Genomic DNA, 23104 nt, shown 5'->3' with positions numbered 1-23104 from the left:
AACTTGACTACAGACTTTAAAATACTGCCAGGTCTGCTACAGAATAAAGCAAATTCTTTAGGGTCACCAGAGGCAGCTCGTTCATTTACACATCCCATCACAAATAGGACTTATAGGTTGAATAATTATGCGGACTGCAACAGCAAGAATTTGATATACCTGGCCAGCTGTACTAGCTGTCAGGGTTTTTATGCTGGCAAGATAAATAGATGCTTCAAGGAACGGATTCTCCATCATTTAAGCGACATAAGAAATAAGAATAAAAATAATGCACTCTCACAAAAAATAACATCAAATCCAGGGCACAATTTTTATTTCATGGCATTGGAATTATTACAGAATGACTTGAGAGGTGGAGATATTGTAAATAAAACAGAAATAAAAGAGACAAGGTGGATAGCTGACTTGCAAGCTAACCAATCCCCGGGACTGAATGGTATAATCCCATTGAAGCCTATACTGTGGGGGCAGCAGCTGCAAAGATGACATTTCATTGGTTGGCCACATTTTGAAAAAGAGGAAGTGATTACCTGTTATTTAGGATCTGAAGAAGGCCTTAAAAGACTGAATGTGCTCATCCAGGATTTTAATTTTTATTATTTTTTATAGTGTTTTAAAAATAAACCTTCTCTGTGATGGCATATTATCTTTTTGATTTAGGTCTACTAAAGCAGACCATGAACTTAGGTTAGCATCTGAAGATAAAGGCAATTACAAATCTTTTATAGTAAAAAATTAAGTTATAATACCCAGCATAGATTTAAATTTATTCATAATGGCACCACCTACTCTGATCCAATAGATACTGCCAATATATTAGCAAACAAATTTAATGTGAATTTTACCCCGGAAATGACTACCCAAAGCTCAATTATCCCTGAATCTCTGAGGCTCCCTGTTATGACTAAAGAAAATGTACTGAAAAGTGCTATCCAAGACTAAAAATACTTCCTCTATGGGACATGACAATATATCTGGCTGTTTAACAAACATTAAAAAGTTAGTCCTGGCAGTGCTACTCCTTAAACTATTAACCTGAATTTAGCCACTGGCTTTGTCCCCTGAGGTTTGGTGCACAGAAGTAGCGATGCCATTTCACAAGGGTGATCCCAGAAATTACAGGCTCATCAACCTCAAGCCCCGTATGCAAAGCCATGGAATATACTGTAACGGATTTCATAGACTAGGATATTAAAAATATCGTCAAGCTAGACAATTTGGCTTTGTCGATGATAGCTCATGTCTGATCAATCTGGTTAACTTTTTCAAAAGGGTTACACAGGCTGCTGATAACAGTCATGCTGTCTACACAGCGTACCCTGACCTGACCGAGGCATTTGACACTGTCCCCCATATTTGCACAATCAGTAAGCTAAATGCACTTGCTCAGATTTGTATGTAGAAAGATTGATAAGAAACTGGCTAAAAGACATAACTTAGACTGTACAGGTAGCAAGTACCTTATCAGAGAGTATGAGGGTGATCAGTGGTGTCCTACAGGGCTCAGTACTGACACCTCTTTTGCTCAGCATTTACTTTTCTAATCTCCAGAGTATGAACAAAAACGTCTGCGTAACCCAAGTTTAATTGAACAAGTAATTTGATTATTTTATAAGGGGCAAATGCTCTGGCTTTTTGTATTTGCCTAAAGAAGAGTAAAGCAAAAACAAGTTTGCATTGTGTATGGTATTTCTTCGATTAAAGGTTTACTTTATGAGCATCATGCTTGCAGGCACATTTTTTTTTTTTTCTTCATTTGGTACTTGTATTTTGCTCTTTGACTTGCTTGTGAGCTCTTGTTGGACTTGTTGCAACTGCAGTACATAAAAAAAAAAAAAAAAAACACATGGCCACAAAGATGACATCTAAAATCTGCATAGTAGGCACTGGACCAAGAACCGAGCACACTAAGACAATAACATTAACTTCCGCACCATTGTGCCACAAACTTCTGGAAGAAAAACAGCACAGCAAAAAACAAGAGAGAGAAGAAGTAAAAGTGTGCAGTTTAGTTATTTGATGCTTGATGACAGTGTGAGGGGGTAGATCTAGTACAGACCATATTCACCCCTAATGAACCCCACTTACTTGTACGAGTCTTCTGAGCCTTGTTGTTCTTGTGGAGCAAAGTCTTTTCAGTGACTTCAGTCTTTGGTGCTTGAACGTCTTGCAGTGTGTAGTCAACTTCAGGCTGAGACTATAAAGAAATCATGAAGTTAGGTACAAATTGACAAGAAAAAGTAAGCAATCAGTTCAGTTTAACAAAAATGTGAGAACATGCTAAAAATATGAATCTCTGTGCTATATTATACATTTTATATGATTTTTGTTTTGTTTAGATGTGTGCACATTAACAATATATAAAGCAGAACATTTCTAAGTATCCACGAATTAGTGGTACAACTCCAATCACAAATTTTTAACTATATACATATGCAGGGCCGGATTTAGATGAAAAGAGGCCCTAGGCTATTCCACTTATGAGGCCCTTTCACCTCCCATTTTTAAGTTTGTAAATTACATGAGAGATAATAAAATACATCATTACTGTGATATATATCAATATGTTAAATGAAACATGTTGTGATTGGTACTAACCTTTACAAAAAATGTGGCACGGATAATAAATAAAACACTTATTTGGACATTTATTCTCAGCACCATATATAGTACTTGTAACAATAACTAATCAAACATAACACACAATATTTACAAAGAAACAAAATTCAAATAATGAAAATCTTTGACTACGAAAATAAAATACGCAATAAAAATTATCAAATTTTCTATCAAATTAAATTAAATATATTCAATACATTGAAGATTAAACCAAATTCAATTCAAATAAATTTATTTCATAATAATTCACATTTAAAGTTTAAGTATGAATTATTATGAATTTTAAGTCTTAAACTAAACCAAAAATGGAACTTTATTCAAACAAAATCCAGATCACAAAAAAGAAAATATCAAATTGTATATCATATTAAATTTTATGTTAATAGTTATTTTATTTAAGAACTGATTCAATCCAAGTATACATTTAAAACGAAATAGTAGATTAGAAGAATTTCTTTCTAAACTTTTTCACGCAGAATTCTTCTATAAGTTCATCAAAATCTATTTTTCTGAAGGTCTCATTTTCGATGCACAAAATACTCAATGAAGACAACCTCGTCTGGGTCATTGCGCTTCTTAATTGATTTTTGATATTTTTAAGTCTTGAAAATGACCTTTCTCCAGTACAATTAGTGACTATTAAACTGAGAAACAGCCGTAAGATTGATTCCACATTGGGGAAGGCCACTTGAATATTTTCTTTGAATATTATTTGATACAAGTCTGTATGCGACAATGTGGAATTTTTTGAAGGCTTATGCGTTTGTCTCACATATGTGTGGAAATGAAATAGTTCTTCAGTAAGATTTTGGTTGACATCTTCTGGGTATTCTTGCATTAACAGCTCAACACCTCTTTGAAGTTCTACCTTTGATAATGTAAAATCGGCAAGAAAGGAAAATATTTTCACTACATCATCATAAACAGAAGCTCTTCTTCCTAAACTTGATTCTAGTGCATCTAATATAGGAATAAATGATTGAATCCTAAATTTATCTCTTGAAGAGAGTTCGTCTAAGGCATCAGGGTCAGATGAATTTTCATAATTCCCTTGCCTTTTACTTCTTATTATCCTTCTGGCAGTTCTATATTCAGTATTTGGCAACGTGTTTTTTGCTTGTTGCTCAAGTGCATCAAAATCTTCCCTAATTCCACGTAAAATATCCAAAAGTGACCTGTACCAATCTGCACAACTACTCAGTAAAATATTCAGGCTTTGAAGAATTTTATTTACTTTTGAAAAATGTCTCAGTATTCGATTCCAGAAATGGAGCATAAACACGAATTCAAATTGTTCCATCTTCTCTAAAAGATTGTTGGCCCTCAATCTAGTATCACCCTTTGTATTATTATCTGAATGTAAATAATTGAGTGCATCGGTGATATCATTGTAATTTTCTAAAATAGCTTCTGTAGCTTTTGCATGTGCCTCCCACCTAGTGTCTGATAAATATTTAGGCACTTTAGAATGAGGTTTCAAATGTTATTTCAGAACTGCCCATCTTTTTGTAGAAGACGAAAAAAAGATATAAACTTCGTTCACAACACCAAATAAATTAACAGCATCAAGGCAACAATCAACAGCTGAACGACCTACTAAATTTAAAGAGTGACCAGCGCATGGAACAAATCTTGCAAACTTGTTTTTTTGATAATTTCTTGCTGCATACCATTGTATCTACCAGCCATATTGGCTGCATTATCATAAGACTGTCCTCAGCATTTTCTGAAATCAATTTCAAGTTCAGTAGTGATATAGTTAAACACTAAATCAGCTATGCTTTCCCCTGAGTGACCTTTTAGCTCAAGGAAAGTTAAAAATCTCTCAGTTGGCAAACCGTCTTCAGGTAACACATATCTAATAATTAAGGTCAACTGATCAGTATGAGATATGTCAGGAGTGGGATCTACTGAAAAGCTAAAATAGACAGTCTTTTTCACTTCCGCCACAATTGTGTCTTTCACTTTATTTGCCATAAGTTGAATAATTTCCTCACATATAGTTTTAGACAGATATGAAGGTTTTCCTGAGCCAGTATTTCCATATCGATCGATATGATCTCTTAAAAATAGATTGAATTTTGCTACTAGTTCTAGAAGACCAAAGTAATTGCCGTTATTTGGAATTCCAAACTTTTCATTGTCTCCTCTAAATAGTAAGCCTCGCTCTGCAAGAGTGCAAATTACAGCGAAAACTCTTTCTATAATGTAACGCCAGCATTGCTGCTCTTTTCTTATTTCTTCCTCTAGCTTTGAAGTTAAAGTTTTCCCTTTTGCTCTTGTTAAGTACGTTAACATAGCATTCCTATGATTTTCCGAATTTTCATGAGTTTGAATGATAGCAGAAAAAAAAAAAGCAGAGAAAAGTAGAGGTAGAAAAGTCTACTTTTCTCTGCTTTTTTTTTCTAATCACATTCCCTCCACCTGTCTTTTCCATTTAGTTCTACTTCCTCTTCCTTCCACTCCTTTTCTCCAATCATACGAACTCCTTCCTCTTCCTTGCTACCCCCTCTTAGTATGGTTTGCTTCTTCACACCATTTTATTCCTTGTGCTCCCCATTGCTACTCCATTTACTATGGTCTGCTTTTTTTACACATTTTATTCCCTGTGCTCCCACTTCTGTTGTACTTTTCTCATTATAATTGCCCTGCATCAGACGGCCCATATTGCCAGTGCCACGCTGTTTATATTTTTTCTTCTAATTTCCAAATTTATTAAACTTTATAACACCACTTAAACAACAAGAAAACTATAAATGAACAGATAACATTTGCATTTTTTAACTTAACACATTATGTTTAACACTGCATTATATTACATAAAATTTTACCCTACTAATATACATTCCTCAACTGTTTGTCCAAATGGGGTGCATATATTTTTCCTGGCTGGTTCATAAGCCAACATTTAAATTTATACACATTTAAACATTTATTTCTGCTTTAACGCTGTGCTTTGTTTTTTTGGTTTTCCAGTATTTGACTTCCCTTGTCCAAACTGGGTACACAAAATTTCCTGGGTAGTAAATATGCCAACATTTAATTATATTTATCTCTTCTTTGATTCTGCATTACGTTTTTTCTCTTTTTTCCAATATTTAACTTCCCCTCCATCACAGACATAGCATTCATTTAGATCTCTCTTTGTTTCAATTCCCTATCTCAAGCTTAGGTACACTTTAGAATTAAGTTTCACTGACAAGAAAAAAGTGGCCTGCAAGTTACAAGAGGTCCTATTCTGGTGAATTATTTTACCTTGCTACTGTCTGCTCCCTTTGTGCCACACTTTCCTTTTCTCCAAGTGTCTCCACAAACTTCTCCCTTTAAGACCTTGCTTTTCGGCCAACTACAAATATGAGAGAATATCACTCACCTCCTGCAAATATGGCTGCACCATAAACGTCCATTGCTTTCTTTGCTACCAGTACTATAATGAACACCATAGAGTTTGCATCCAAAGTAAAAAAAGCTTCCTTTCTAATCCTAATAATATTTTTTAATTTATATTTATATATTTCAAAAGGATTTCACTTCTTTTTCTAGGTTTGGTATTCGAGTTGTAGATTTTTGCTAGGCCTTATAGTTTGAAAATATATGTCCCCAAGTGACTTGTACTTGATCTTCACACATCAAGCATATTCCCGAAGTAGCTGGGAACATATGTAAAATCTTTGGCAGGATATAGCAATACATATGTAGATATTTCCATGCAAAAATTCTAAATCGTCTACCATTTGTTGCATACCTAGTTAGGCAACATATCTTTAACCAATCCTCATACAAGATTTTCTCATCCAATTCTTTTTCCTGGTTCACCTTCCATTCTAACATTGGTGATTTAAGAATAAATTGGTGCTGCCTAAAAGTTTCACTTGTCTTTTTCTCTTGATGATCCCTCTACTTTCTGTATACATCTGGACTGTGTGCAGCTGAAGTTTTCTAACAGTTATCAAACAATCATTCTAACCTCAGTACCTCATTCAAATTATATTTTCTCTTGGCTGTTTCCCAATTCATCCATGTATTCTCCTCCCTTATCTGGTCCCAATATCGAACTAATGTTGTTTTGACTTGTCAAATCCTGCCTGCCTGCCCCTCTGTCTCCCTATTCAAAGTGTTACCTATCGATAGTATATAGCCAAGCCCATGCTATCACTGATTTATACTTTAAAGATCCCATAACTGTTGTAAATAAAATCTTGAAGAAATCTTCTAGTATCCTGGAGTTAGGAATGCTATCTTTTGAAAAGATCTCATTTAAAGACAGCTATTAGCATTTCATACAAGCATTTCTCTGCCCTCTTCCAACTCTTTACTAGTAAACTGTCTGATACTGGGGTTTTACCTTGCTTTAAGTTTAGTTACCACTTCTCTAACCTTATCTACCACACATGGTTTCATTAACCCTTCTGCCTGCTCAGGAGGTTCAGTTTTGCTTATTTTGTATTTGTGACAGGGCTTATAATTTTTTCATACAGGCCTCTCCTAAAGTTTGAATTTTCTTCCTGTGTATTCTGTCAGCTTATTGTCTTCATGACTTAACCTGTGTGTCACACCCTGCTTGTGTTCACCCCATAATTATTATGCTTGTGTGACTACTGTTTCTTATACTCTACCTAATACTGTGATATACTGCCATGAATATTTTGAGATCTGATGTTGTTCGTCTTTCCACAATCCTTGACTGTGGGCTCGATTCCAAGTGTCAGAACTGACTTGGCCATCATTCCAGCTCGCATCTTCCAAAAACTCTCAAGCTAGGCTCTACCCAGAATGCTCCTCACCAAAAAACCTCAGATCTCATTTGCCGCTTCATAGTGCCAGACGTACTCAACGACAAAGTGAAAAGCCACCAGCTGGAGATGAAATAAATTTATTTTGTACAAAAACAAGTCTAATGAAGTTTAATATCAATTAAACGAAAGCGCTTACATTACTTTTATTTGTGTTCTTGTAAATTTCGAAGTTCGTTTCTTGTTTTTGTACAAAATAAATTTATTTAGTCTCCAGCTGGTGGCTTTTCGCTTTGTCGTGGAGTACAATTTTGAGTCATAGTGCCAGATGTGTTCATTCTACCTCTCGAGCTTTGGCATTTCTTATAGCTGTAAGTTAGTTTTTTTCTTATTATCTAACATTTAAATTCTGTTCCTTGCTTCTATCTTTGCTACCCGCTCCTCTATTTTTTCCTAGCTATGTACGCGAGTGTGTTTTTTTTACCCTCTCCCTTACTGTTAGGTAGTCTGAGGTACCATCACTGGTACTTATCCCTCCCTTTTACTTTCGGGTAACCCTGTTTACCATCGTTGGTATTTACCTTCTTGCCTTTCCTCAAAAAAAACAAAAAATCTCTCTTTTAGTCCATCTGTGACAGTGTGTGTTTTTTTGTGCGTCTCAGGTGGCCTTGTTTTCTTCATGGCTGACAAACCCTCTAAAGGCACCTCTGGTTTTAAGAGGTATCAGAAATGTGAGAGAAAAATGCCAAACTCAGATGGGCACACTTTTTATGTGTATTGTCTTGGTGCTGTCCATCTTCAGGAAGACTGTGCCATCTGTCACGGGTTCAGTGCTAGAAACCTTAGAGCACAAAAATAAGGTTATTCTTAAAAGACTTTTGAAATCTGATTTTGAAAAGGCCATCTCTGAAAACAGAAGCCAGTCCCTCTTCCTCGTCATTGTCCTCTTCAAATCCTAAAAAGCGCTCTAATTTGGTTCTGACAGCTTCCTCAGAACCACCTTGAAAATTGATCAAGTCTCTTCGACACCGGTGGGAAAGGATAATCTTGCCTCGACACAGACCTCTTCAGCACATGTATCGATGCAAACAACTCTCCCATCGGAACCAAAGGTTCAGTCAGTACCAAAGGAGCCTAAGACGATAATTTTACCACAGACATCCGATTCAGCCTCGAACGACCCATTTGCAGACTGTCGTCTGAGTCCTTTTATAGACACAGAGCCTCCAAGGTCTCCATCAGCCTCCTCTAATTAGTCCACCAACAACCTTTCAGAGTCAGACATTATGAGACTGGTGGATCAGTTCCTGATGGCGAGGGGATTACCTTTATCCTCGGTTCCCAGCCTTGTTAGCTCTGGAACCTTGCCTTCTTCTACACCCATGCGAATTCCTCCTTCAACTCCAGCCGAGATTTCGGATCTCTTGATGCCGACCATCTCAGCTTCGACTATTTTGGTGCCAGTCAGAGCTCCTTCTCTAGCACCGATAGTTACCCTAAGCTCTTCCGGTTTGCTGGAACTGGAGATCTCCCGGGGTTGGAGCTTTGCGGCTGGTTCTGAGGGGCAGAGTTAGACTCTGATACTTTCAGAGCCCTCCATTCTCCTTGTGGCATCGGCATATGTAAGTTCGACCCTGGCTTCCACTTCGGAGGTGGCTTCCTTGGTGGGGGGTGGGACTTCGGTTCCAATGGAATCTATTTCGGTTCTGGGCTCCCATCCCTCTATGGGGGGGGGGGCTGCCTTCCAGGCTATGGAGAGGGCCTTGTTCATTGCGGACAGTCTATGCCTTCCCTGTCAGGCCAAACAACTTGTCCATCCCCTCGTCCAGAGCTTCCCCCAGTCTCTTTCCTGGGACAGAGGGCACAAAAGCCTCAGGAGCGAATCATCTTCGAATACCTCTGCAGAACACCCCACCGAAGAGGTACCTTAGAAGAAAAAGTGCAAGAGGAAGTACTTGGACTCCCCTGAAGAGTCCTTCACAGAAGATACCGATTTCGATGAAGGGAAGGTTCCTCACGTCAATCCCTAAAGATTTTTCCTTCCAGGACATCCTAGAAATCCTGAAACACAGGGGTGGCTGGACTACATTCCAACCTCCCACAGAGGAACTGGTATAACTACAGGTTTTTCACGCCCAGCCCTCTACTTCTTGGGTCTCTCCGCCTGCTGACGATCTTATTAAACTGATCACCCAGCTGGCATGGAAAATTCCTGACTCTATCGAGCCAATACCCAAGAGGCCTGACCGGATACTCTTTGCCCCAAAAGATAAGCAACACTGGACCAAGGGTATTCCTGTAGATGCTATGGTGGCAGCAGCAGCCACTAAAAAGGAACTTGCCAAGGAATGTCCTAACATCCATCCTCCTAACAAGGAGCCTAGGATGACAGACAGATTTGGGAAGCACATATACGCTTCATCGGCCTTCTCTCTCAGGTCCTTGAATTATATGGTGCATTTTACCAGGCTTCAAAGCGATCTGATTAAAGAACTTCCGGATACTCTTACAGGAGCAATACCAGAAGGGGTTCGAGAAAAGGTTACTTCTCAGCTCGCCAACCTTGAATCTATTTCCAATTTGTCCATGAGGCTAACTGCCTATGCTGCCAAAGGGATGACAAGACCAGCAGGTTCAGGTGTTGCCATCAGGAAACGCACCTGGATGGGCTTATGTGACTTGATGGAGCCATTTAAGTCTTTTTTCATCAAGACTCCTTTTGACGGATCATCCGTGTTTGGCCCCAAAGTTAGAGACTCTAGCCAGATGTGAGAAAGATGGCAAGACCCTTTCTGCTGTGGGGGTATGCTTCTCCACTCCTCAACGGTCCTATTCAGGAACCAGAGAACTGCGAGGCTAGGGTTCAAAAAGACCCAAGGACCTTTCCAGGACTCGCATGGTAATGACTTTCCCCATGGCAAAGGAGGAAGTAATAATGGAAGACGCCATCCAAGAGAAAAGAACGGACCACAGAACCAGGATTCCAGAGAATCTTTCTCTGGTAACTCCTACCAGCGCTCCTAAAAGGAGGCCCTATTGCCTTCCTCTGGAGGCGGTCGGGGGGACAATTATCTCTGCACCAATCTGCCTTGCTAGAAATGATGACAGACAAATGGGTGCAGGGGATCATTTCCAGAGGTTACAATATTCCCCTTTCAAAGAAACCAAAAAGACCAAGCAGAATCCCAGATGTTCCACCCAGTCACAGGGAGGCACCAGTCTTACAAATTCAAAAACTGCTTAACAAAAGAGTCATCCAAGCAGTCCCACCAGACCAGAGAGGATCCAGAATTTACTCGAAATTCTTTTTAGTGACAAAGAAAATAGGGGACTGGAGACCGATCTTAGAGCTCAGTCCGTTGAACAAATCAGTTCAGCAAACCAAATTCCAGATGGTCTCAGTTCAGTCAATGCTTCCATTCTTGGCAAAAAAAAAAACAATTGGATGTGCTCAATAGATCTTCAGGATGCTCTTCCGGATGCGTATTACCATATAAAAATGGACAAGCACTCCAGAAGACTCCTGTGCTTCTGGCTGGGAGCCAGTCACTATCAGTTCAGAGCACTGCCCTTTGGTCTCAACACAGCCCCCAGGGTGTTTACTAAATGCTAGCATTCGGAGTGTCTCCATAACTAGATGACAAGCTCCCACCAGGCATCAACTCGTAAAGGCATGAGATTGCACTCTTCATCTTAGTTCCAGCTTAGGAATCACTATAAACTACGAAAAATCACATCTGGAACCATCACAACAAATGGAATTAATTGGAGCTATGGCAGACATAGTCATTGGCCCTGCATCACTTTCCCTAGAAAGACTCAAAAGAATCAGATAACAAGTAAGCCAAATCATTTACAGCAAGAAAGTAACAGTGAGACTCATTCTACAAACTCTAGGATCGATGGCAGCCTCCATCACTCTAGTTCCTCTGGCCAAGTACCACATGGGAATTCTTCAATGGCTTCTGGCCTACCAATGGTCCTTAATGAATCAGCCAATGTCCCATCTAATTATATCAATCGTTGCAAGAAGACTTGAGTTGGTGTCTCCATTCCAATGAAATCTTGTTGGGCCATTCCTTTGTTCCTCCTCAATCCCAAGCCATAGTGGGCAGGGACGCATCCCAGATAGGGCGGGGGGTTGCATTTTCTGGGAAAGAGAGCCAAGACACTTGGTCCCAGCTGGAGGCCACCTTGCAAATCAACATTCTAGAGATAAAGGTGGTGCTCTTAGCATTGCAAGCATTTCAGGATACCCTACCTTTCGGAACAATTACTATTCAAACAGACAACATGTCAGCAGTCTGGTATATCAATGAACAGGGGGGAACCAGGTCGTACCCTCTTTGTTGAGAAGCTCTCAGAGTCTGGCAATGGGCAATTTCCCCCAACTGCTCTGGGGAGCTCCAGTGTGATTGCGAACAAGTTGAACAGAACCATCCTCATGCATAATGAGTGGTCTCTCAATCCAGTGCTGGTGGGAAAGATATTCCACCACTGGGGCCAACCTTGCTGCAATCTGTTTGCATCCCCTCTGAACAACAAGTGCAGAAGTTACTTTGCCCTAATCCCGACCCCGGGGAAAACAAGCAGAGATGCTCTCCTTGATGATTGCCCCCCTCCCCCTTCTACTGTATGCCTTTCCCCAGATTCCTCTAACATGTCAGTTTTTAAAGAAAGCCAACAGGCTGGAGAACAAAATAATCCTCATTGCCTTGTTCTGGTTTTGACAAGTCTGGTTTCCCTTCCTTTGGCCTCATCTACTGCAGAAACCCTGGATACTGAACCCAGCTCCAGATCTACTGTCCCACCCGAAGGGAATGGTTCATTTGAAACTTCAGCATCTCAAGCTCACTGCGTGACTTTCCAGTTCCCATGACAGCCAGGCATTCCTACCTCACTTCCCCGGTCCATCACATCATTCTGGGCAACCATAAACCTTCAACTAGAAAATTGCATCATAACAAATGGCTAAAATTTGCTAAACGGTTGCTTGACTTTAATACTGACCCATATGCAGTGCCTATAGATGAAGTTTTACACTTTTTAACCTTACTCTAGGAGTCTGGCTTATCAGCTTCTACTATTCGGGTACATCTTGTTGTGATATCTAACTTCCATATTGGTTTCAACGGCTCATCACTGATGTCACAAACTTTGTAAAGCCTCTTTGAAAGGAACCCTAATGCTCAGGCCTCCATTTAAAGAACCCTCTGCTCCACGGGATTTGCATTTGGTACTGCAGTCTCTCGTTTCTGCCCCCTTTGAACCTTGAGCAACTTCTGACTTAAAAGTTTTTGTCCTGGAAAACCTTATTTTTGATAGCTATCACTTCGGCCAGGGGAATATCAGAAATTCAAGCCTCGTCCTACAAACTCCCCTATTTGATAAGGACAGGGTCTCCCTCAAGACAAATCCATCCTTTTTGCCAAAGGTTGTTTTAGAGTCAAATATTAATTAAACTTTACATCTCCCAGTCTTTTTTCCTAATTTTTCCAGCAAGGGGGAGTACTGTCTACACTTACTAGATGTACACATTTATGTTTTTACAGTCACAGAACAAAAGACATTAGAAAATCAAACCAGCTTTTTATAGCCTTTTCTACAGTTGCTTTAGGGAGTCCAGTGTCTAAGGTTAAGTTGGGGAAATGGCTTAAAGACTGCATCAAAAAGGGGCTCTACCCACCACGACCTGTAAAAGCACATTCAACAAGAGCTGTGTCAGCTTCTGCAGTTTTTCATGCCAGAGCTTCCTTAGATGATATTTGTGCAGTAGCTACATGGGCATCTCCTCATACCTTTATTACTCATTACAAACTGGACCAGATCTCTAGGGGATGTGCATCATTCAGGTCGATGGTGCCCAGGAATATTCTTCCATGAGACCTCCCAAGATTCAGGTAGCTAAGGACTCTGTCTGATAGTTAATGATTATATAAAGATTGACAACAGAAGTTATGTCTTACCATAACGTTCCATCTGTGTTGTCGATCTTCACTAATCCTTGACATTCCCTCCCTCCTTCCCCCGACCTTTAGAACTCTTGGTGGATCAAATATTCCCAAAGATTGGCTTCATAATAAGGACACAGATATGGTCTCTTATATAGTACTTCTTGTCTGTCACTACTGTATGCAAACTCAATCCGAGTTATTTTGGTGAGAAGCATTATGGGTAGAGCCTAGCTCGAGAGTTTCTGGAAGGCACAAGCTGGAATAACAGCAGAGGTGGTTCTGAGGCTTGGAACAGAGCCCACAGTCAAGGATTAGTGAAGATCAACAACACAGATGGAATGTTATGGTAAGACATAACTTCTTTTTTCATACAACTAATTACCTGCATGGTCTTTTCTCCCAGGGCCTGAACTGTGAAAGGGTTCTGCTCAGTCTGACTTCACAGTCAAATACAATACTGATAATAAACCCTTTACCTTAACATCGAAGATAGTTTGCTTCCTCTTTAGTGGAGTTTTTGGTTTGAGTTGGTACTTTCTCAGCTGAGAATACGCACCTATGTTGTACATGCTGCGTCCACCACACAGCAGCTCCTCTGTTAGTCACCTGCGATACCAGGAACTATGACGTTGCAGTACTGATTATCAAGTACAAGGAAGCTACTACATACTACTGCTAATGATGGTAAATGGCATGGCAGTGGGAAGGAATTCAAAAAAGACTGAAAATAAATGCACATCTGGTTGTTATCATCATAAATACCCATCTTTATCTTTAAACTAAGCACTGTACAAAACTTTGAAGTGAACGTAGCAGTAATGCACCACAAACATAAAACATTACATTAAACTCTCAGCTAATACGGATGTAACCATTTCAATTAGAGTGTTAAAGACATCTCCTAAAAAGAGTCTTCTGAGTTACACAATTAAAGCCAAGGAAGTAGGAGCTTCCACAAGAAGGAAACACATTAGGCAAAAGAATGCTTCCAAAAGTTTCCAAATACATCCCAAAAATCACCAGCAGCCACACAGCAGCTGAATAACATGGACAGCAGAAGTTCTTTCAATCAAAAAAAAATCCAGATCATGATAAGTGTTGTACATCTCCTTTTGGCTTTTCCTGGTTAGGGGTCGCCACAGCAGAGCAACGGTCCGCAGAAAGACTGGCAGTGGAGTTTTACAGTGTCAAGCTGCCAGCCCAGTGCTCAACCTTCCACAGAAGGCGCACACACACACACACACACACACACACACACACACACACACACACACACACACACACACACACACACACACACACACACACCCACCTAGGGTCAATTTAGACTGTCCAATCTACCTACAGCATGTCTTTGGGATGTAGGAGGAAACCAAAGCACCCGGAGGAAGCCATATTATCAGAATATTAAATAAAGACCTAACACAGGTGCAGCATGGGGGTGACATGATCATAACAAGTAATCCCAATACAAGGGCATAGCCAGGATTTTTGGATGTCTTTTCAATGGTGCAAAAGGATTAAGCAGATGTCGTATTTAGCCTGACATTTCAAAAAAAGTATAAATTGTGCTGTACTTAGCCTGACAATTGCAGCAAAGGATTAAAGCTCTGAGCTGTTAATGAGCTGCTTCCTCTAGCCAGGATATAGGGGTGATTCTTTCCACCTTCATTTACCTAGTGTGTCATTTTGGGCAGGTCACTTAACCACTTAGTGTTCACAGGTCACCCCAGAAAAGGGATAATAGTGTCAAGTGGGCTTACCTAGTTAAACAAAATGTATAAAAGAAAAAATAAAAGTACATTTGATATGCATTCCTATACCATTGATTCTTAACACGGAAATTTTAATGCATGGGAGACAGCTGACATCTAAATCATAAGGCCTTTGGTAGAGTCAAATCAAAAGCATGAATTATTACTGTCTTAAGTTCAGCTACTGGAATCAGATATTTATTCAAGGAGATTTTTTTTTTAAATTATAGCAAAACAACTTAAACATAGCCTTGGTCACTTTGTCTTTCAGTGACAATGCATTATCAGGAATAGCCCTGATCGCACACCTATGACATTAACTGTATACTATCCTCCCATAATAAATTATGGGGAAAGTTAAGTAGCAAGTAAGATCTGAAGAAAAAGCATGTCCAATTATAGTCTACCATTTTAAATGACTGAGCACAAGGATTGTTTGCCTTCTTCAGTATTCTAGGAGTCCCTTACCACAGCAATGTTTTACATATTTCTTTCATATGACAACCTTCTAGTGAAAGCATGTGCATTTAGAACAACAGTGATACTAACATCAAACTATGTACAGCTTAACTAAGAAGGTAGAGGAATTAACTGGATCTGGATCAGGATGATCCATTTGATAGTGGCCTAACAGATAAGCAGCAAATCACTTGAAGAATGTGTGTGAAAGGCTACAGGTCATACACAGGTGCTTTGTCAAGAAAATATAATCCTTTATGTCAAATGCTAGATGGACATTTGCAAACCTTAAATGTGTAGTTTCAAAATTATGATGAGATCTAAACCCCAGCTGACAAGAGTGTAGGAGACCATGCAAAATCAACTGTAATTCTGGTTGGACACACAACTGTCTCAAGTACCATACCGATAAATGGAAGTTTTGAGACTGGGTAGATATTGTCCATAGCATGAGGGTAAAGAGACTGTCTCTTAACAATGGGGTCACAATAATCTATTCAATATGCTTCCATCCTTAGTGATGACCATCTTGTTTGAAAAATAATAAGGCCTAGAAATTCCAGACAGTAGCCTATAAGTGTGGGCTCCAGCCCTCAGTACCACTAGTGGACTGGGTGAGCAGTTAAAATACACAAAAAGTCACAACGGAGTTGAGCTACAAATATATGAGTGGCTTTCTGTCCAGATTATCAACGTAATAAAATAATGTGGGGGTATGTGTAGGGGGGGTTACATCTAAATAATCTTATCAGCAAAGAATTCTGAAACAGCCAGTCAGAGGCAAAGAAGACCAAGAAAAACTTACATGTGTCAGACATCTCTGCAAAAACAACTGTGCCTTCTTGATTTCTGTCTGGAAGGCTGAATAATGATCTTCCAGTCTAAGCTTGTCGTTAAAAAGGTATGTCCTCCAACTGCATTTTAACTTCCATCGCTATTTTAAGCTAGCAAAGACCACAACTGATTACATCTGCAAACACTTTAAACAATGAAAGTCCACATAAATGATGTATGTGACCCAGGGCACACGAGATGTTCCAACTATAATCCTATTTCTTCACCCCTGTATCACATGCACTCTACTCAGAGGAAGAAGCTGATCCAATAAAGCTGTCAACACACTGTTGGTAAAACTCCTTAAACACCTAAACTGGGTCAGTACATTACTGGTGACCTAAATAAAGGCAGCTGTATATACAGAGATAAACAGTGATTGAACTACAAAACTGGCTCAAAGACTAGCTCTGCAGGAAGACCACACCTAGTTGGAATATTAGGGGCACTCTGGGTTGCAGAGGCAATATCAACACAGCTAAAGCCCTCCTTTACTTGAGAGAACTCATTGACAAGTTCAGCTCACTCACTGCTTTTTTTTGTTTTTTTAATACACCTTTATTGAATTTTCACTTGCGATATAGGCAAACTTACTTTTACTTAAAAGTATTCAAACCACATTAACAAGTTCACATTTAGAAATGTTATACATCACATATATTGTTAAATATCGTATAGTCAATGCAACATTACATAAATTCTTCAATTCCTGCATTCTCTTAAACCTCACTCCTCTTCCTGAGCACTACTATGAATGTATTGTTCCCACAATTTCTATTTACTTCTATGTAATTTGCTCCTTTCCTTTTCTAAAGATCCTTCTTCCAGTTCTTTTATCGCTTTTAGAATATTCAACACTTCAAATACAGTTGGTGTAGACTTTTGATTTAAATTTTCTGGTAATTGCCTTTTCGTCAGCCAAGAGAATTAAACTTAATTAAGGCCTTACTATGTCTAGGCAATTTAGATCCTGTATCCCAGCTCAAAAGAATCATTAGCTTACATACAGCCATTTGCTCACTGAATATTTCTGATAGAGTATTCTGTAGGGAATTTTTAAAATCTGCCAACTCATTACACCCCAGAGCATATGTTCCTAGTTACCTCTTTCTTCTCCATCACACTTCCATTTGCAATCTACTTGAGGAAAAATTCTTTGAAGTCTGCATGGGTTATAAAATACCTATGAAAACACTTCCAAGCAAAGATCCTAAACCTTCTGGACTTGGTTGCATACTTGACAGCCATATATATGTCTTCCCATTGTTTTCTTGTAAATTGCTTTTCCAGTCTCTCTTTCCAATCTGTTCTAAGCTCCTCTGATTGATTCTTATAGTTATCATGCAATATTTTATATGCCCCACTAGTTATCCTTTGTTAACAGCTGCTTCTGTTCTACATTCAACTAAAACTCTGTCAGAGCAGGCCTTTCAATTAAAATCCCCCTATCCCTTTCTCTTTGCCTGTACTCTGAGATCAAGCCCTGGTAGGGAAGACAGTCTCTAGCATGAAGTTCAAATGTCTTCTTGGCCTCAGCCCACTCTGTTACCTTTACTACTTGAGTTATTTGCTCCCAATATCTTGGTTCCTTTGCCATGCTTCTCTAGTAAATTCAAGGCTCCTCCTGCTTATTTTAATACACCTACTTTCAGTTATCCCTATTGGCAAACTCTCCTTTCTCCATTCTCATACTAAGTTCTTAGAATAATCTCTGCTACTTCATGAATATAATATTCTGAATGGCTGTTATTATTCTTCTTAAGTATCTGCATTCAAAATCCTACTCTCTCTTTTTCTTAAGCTTCCCACTTGCTTCACTATCATCCCTTTCTACTTTGAATTATAACTTTCTTCTTGTGTTATGTATATGACCCTTAAAAGGGTAGCTCTAAAATATCCCTTCAAATCGGGTAAACCTAAACCACCTTATTATATTGAAAGGATCAGGTTATCTCACTTAACTCATGCTTTCTTAGTGTAGCTCTAAAATATCCCTTTAAATCAGGTAAACCTAAACCACTTTATTCTATTAGAAGGATCAGCTTATCTCACTTAACTCATGCTTTCTTTCCCTCTCAGATAATTTCCTTCAATTATTTATTAATTGATGTCCACCATTTCTCCTTGAGTTGATAAAAGTATGCTAGACCCATATAATGACTAAAGGGACTAAAAACATTTTCACTGCTTGTATGTTGATATCCATATCCATAAATACAAGTTTACAGTTTCCCAATTTTTGTATTATCTTTTGTTTAGTCTCTTCCCACATATCCTTAGCTGCCATAACAGAAGCCTTTTTAATCCATATTCCTAAATACTTCATCTTATCATATCCTCATAAATATGGGTATTGCTGAACCAAATTCATGTGGGGTACATAATTTACGGCTATATCCCTTGTTTTATATTCATTAATTTTATATCCCCAAAAGACTTGAAACTGTTTCAAAATGTCCACAACACTGGTATGTCATTTTCTGGATTTATCAGGTGCAAATTAATATCTACAAATAAAGCTAATTTTTCTTGATTACCAAACCGATTATATCCTTGTATTTCTGAAACACTTATTTTCTTGGACAATGACTTTAAATATAAAGCAAATAATAAAGATGAGAGAGGATACCCCTGCCTAGTTCCTCTGCTCAAACACAGCTTATCTGAGAGGAACCCTCCCACTTTAATTCTTGCCTCAGATCCTTCACATATCCTTCTAATTAACCTTATCACTGTATCAGGGAATGCTTCCAGTGCCCTACTCATAAGATCCCAGCTTACTCTTTCAAATGCTTTCTCTGCAGCAAGACTCACCAATAACACAGGTATTTTCTTAAATTCTGCTTCCCTCTGGATCATCATTGTTCTATTAATGCTGTCAAATGTTTGCCTCTCCTCCACAAAACCACACTGATCCATTGCCATTCTTTTAGCTAGTATACACAATCTCTTCATAATCGTGGTTTAAAATTGAATGGGTCTACATGAAGCTAGGTCTGAAGGGTTGCTTTCTTCCAAGATGCTGGTGTTTCCCCTCTTTTTAAAATAATGATCTGATGTTGTCATTTTCATTCATTCCTCAACTGATGTGTCTGGGATCCAACTTGGGACGATTTTACCAGATTCTCAGATCCAGTTCTTGAGCTCCTTTCTCCCTGTACCCATAATGACCACTCTACTGGTATACTTCAGATCTCGTTGGCTACCAAACCATTCAGATGCAGATTTCTGCTCTCGAGGATTTGGAAATTTGGAGCTAGCGTTATACCCTTAATTTGTGAAATCTTCTTTATTTAGCTTGCATTTCCCCTACTCCCTTTACTGTTATATGGAACTTAATTTTTTTTCTATCAGTTATCTTCCCTCCTTTTTCTGTCCTTTATTCCTTTATTAAGCCCTTTTACCCACTCAGGGCTCTTTCATACCATCATTGGTATCCTTCCTTCTTTTTTACTTACCCTTTTTTGGGTATGCCTTGAATACCATTGCTAGTATTTTCTCTCCTTCTTTCTTTCCACCCCCCCCCCCAAAAAAAAAAAAAAACAAAAAAAACAAAGAAAATGAAGAACTGGAAAAGCTCACCAAGACTTTGACACAACTTGCTTTGAGGGGAAGGTTAGTTTGCTTTTGATTTCTTGTATTTTGTATTATTTATTTAACATTTGTTTACCGGGAGAGTCTGACTTGGAACAAAGCCAATTTTCAGCGGAGGCCCATGAAGAAACGCTCCCTATAAATGTATTACTTTATTGCCTTCTTCAATTTTGTATACTGTGATTTGTTTTCTCTACACTGTGTTTTACTTGTATTCTGCTTTGAATTGCATATTAAAACTTGGAAAGAGATCAGAGCTGTGTCTCTTGTGAGTCACACAAAATTTCTCTCACCCTCCCACAAGGTTGCTGTTGGGGTTTTAAACACAACTGTCTTTCTAGCTGCCTGCCTCTTATGTTAATTTGGCCACTTATCTCCTTCCATCTTCCCTTTCACTGGCTGTTGTGAGTAAGCACAAAATCATCCTTTTGTGAAATCACTCCCCTTCAACTATTTAAATTTACTGGCCATTCCACTGTATTTCATAGAGCCAGAAAACAAAAGTGCCCACCCCCTTTCAATCTATCTTTCTCTTTTAAAATGAGTGGCTCTCCACTTAGAGAGCTGAAACTTTAGTTACCCTCTCCCTCATATCTGCTTAGTGCACACTGCAGTGTCTATAATATTAATCCATTTTTCATCTTACTTTAAATATCTATTGCAAGACAACAAGTTATTGGAGAGCCCACATTTTACCTCTCAGTAGTCATCTTGGGATTAGTGCTTCTGTCTTCTCCTGGAGAGAGAAGGAGCACAGGGACATTATTTCCTGGAGACTGTTGATCACCAGAAAGCCTAATAACTGCTTCATAGGTAACAGCTTGGAATTTGTGATTAAGATCTGCTCCTGGTGAGAGGAGGGGCAGAGTGCATTGATTCCTGACTGATTCTGGTTGGACAGTGAGTGTCTGTGCTTAACATTCCTTAATGGTCTGGTTACTATTCAAGGCATCTACCCGGAAAAAGCTATAACTAGCCTACAGACCCTTGCATCATCTGGGACAAAACTGTGGCTCAACAAACAGGCTGTGGCCTGCTTCTCATCCTGGGATTGGTGACAACATTTTGCTTCTGGTGAGAGAAGAAGCAAAGAAGCATTGTATCCCAGCAGAGTGAAGCTGTGGTGAGACCAGCACTACTAGAAGTCAAACAGTAGCCATTTATGCGACTCCTTTTTTTTCATCATTCTTGACAAGCTAATTCTTTGTTTTCAGTAAGTACTGCTTGATTTGTTTCTAACTTAAGAATATCTGCTTAAATACTTAATTCTTAAATTTTCAGGGTCTATGTATTAAATTCCCCTCAAGTGTTTGGCCGTGCCCTGTACAGACTCAGACACCTGGAGTGACATGTTTCCTGTAAAAGCATGACTGAAATGTCTCCAATACCTAGTTGCATACAGACAACTAGTTTGCAGTGATAAGCACTGCCCCTAGAGTTGCAAAATACTCCAGACATTGCTTTACATTCTCACTCCAGCTATCTAATCAACAAAAAAGGGTCTGTTGCCATGGATATGAACCTTCGCACCATCTCAGTTACCAGCCTGGTGGATATGGGCATCCTGAGGCAATGTAGAAATTGCCTCTTGTTTACTGACAACCAGTTAATTCTCAAACAAACTAATATGGTATGTGAGAGGTGTATTTACACAATGTCACTGGACCCAAAACTCTAACATAAAAGTAATCCTAATGTCAATAAGGTTGTCAGTAGTACACATTGCACCCATTACACACAATACAAAGCAGACATATAGACCACATATGCTGAGGAACTTAAATGTAATGTTCCTCAACCACAAAGAACTCCTAGATGAAGTACATGCAACAAACCCCCTCAACAGCCCCAAATGCACTCTTTCAAAACAACACCCACATCAACACACAGAGCCACATCTCATGGAGCCTCTACCTCTAAGCCCATAAGGCAAGCTACCATACAATCCAACGTTCTGGTCATTGGAGACTCCATTGTGGGACACACTGATATCTCTCCCACCAGGCTGAGTAAGGACAAAGTCACAGTCAGTTGCTTATTACGGACTAGGATCTGCCACATTATGCCCGCATGCAGGTCATTGGACCACAAGTACCTGTATGATTCGGTCATAGTCCATATGGGAGTAAATGACCTGAGATGTACCTCCCTAGAATATATGAAGAGAGACATCATACAGCTCTCAGAATATATGTATCTCAGAATGGTACGAGCCTAGCACTGAGCAGTATTTTACCTTCTCAAAGGATAATGCCACAACATGAACAAAAGATGACCGACTTTAATTGGCTTAGTTTCTGGTGTCATTCTAAGGGGATGCAATGCTTGTCAGCTTGGAAGGAGATGGTCAACATGCCACACTGCTTTGCCAAGGATGGTCTGAACCTCTCTCCTCTAGGCTTTCAAATATTAGCTAAAACATGGTCTTCCCCCATGGTGCCTTTTTTGGCAATGCCAAACAGAAAGTACTTCCAACATAGCAAATCAAAACCAAGAAAATCTAAAGGTATTACTGCTCAGTGCCAGAAGTCTAAACAAAAAAACTCCACTCCCTAGAAGCTCTCTTCACCCTAGAGAAAGCTGATGTCTGTACAGTCACTGAGACATGGTTTAAAGCCATAGAGAGCACACCAACAATGCAAGCTTATAATGCCTTCCATACATTTAGACCAGCTACTACACAGACAGGGACTAAAGGTAGAGGTATCTCTATTTATATCAAAAAAATAAATACACCTCACAGCTGGTCAAACAGGACAATGCACTTGAGCTGCTCCAAGATCAAATCACCATAGGCAAAATCCAATATCACTTTCTTGCTAGCTATAGGTCCCCCTCTACGAACCAGGAAACTCATACCATGTACTTAAACTTATTAGAAACACTAATCATCCAACCCAATACCATATTCATGGGTGACTTTAATTACCCCACTATTAACTGGGAATCCTATACATCTCCAAATGTACAGGCACAAAGATTCCTACACTTTGTAAACACAAACTCCCTGAACCAGATAGCCAATACACCAACCAGGGGTGCAGCCATACTGGATCTGGTTCTCATTAATATGGGAGAGTGTGCACACCCTCTACTGTAATGTCTTCCTTGGTAAAATCAGACCACAAAATGGTCTCCTTTGAAGTAAAATAAAACC

The 23104-nt window shown here is 39.2% G+C and overlaps 1 protein-coding gene across 1 annotated transcript in view; it reads right to left on the bottom strand.

Annotated features, from left to right (window-relative positions):
- Positions 1–23104, bottom strand: part of TMEM59L (transmembrane protein 59 like) — a 537787-nt gene that overhangs the window by 296415 nt on the left and 218268 nt on the right. Inside the window, exon 5 of the mRNA XM_044053954.1 lies at positions 2089–2197. Within this exon, the coding sequence (XP_043909889.1) occupies positions 2089–2197 (109 nt within the window). The remainder of the gene's footprint in view (positions 1–2088; positions 2198–23104) is intronic.

Source organism: Protopterus annectens, chromosome 13.part0 (assembly GCF_019279795.1).
Source record: "Protopterus annectens isolate FY-2018-M chromosome 13.part0, PAN1.0, whole genome shotgun sequence".
Classification (NCBI taxonomy): Eukaryota; Metazoa; Chordata; order Ceratodontiformes; family Protopteridae; genus Protopterus; species Protopterus annectens.
Note: the sequence above shows the minus strand (reverse complement) of the source record. Positions and strands in the feature narration are given on the sequence as shown.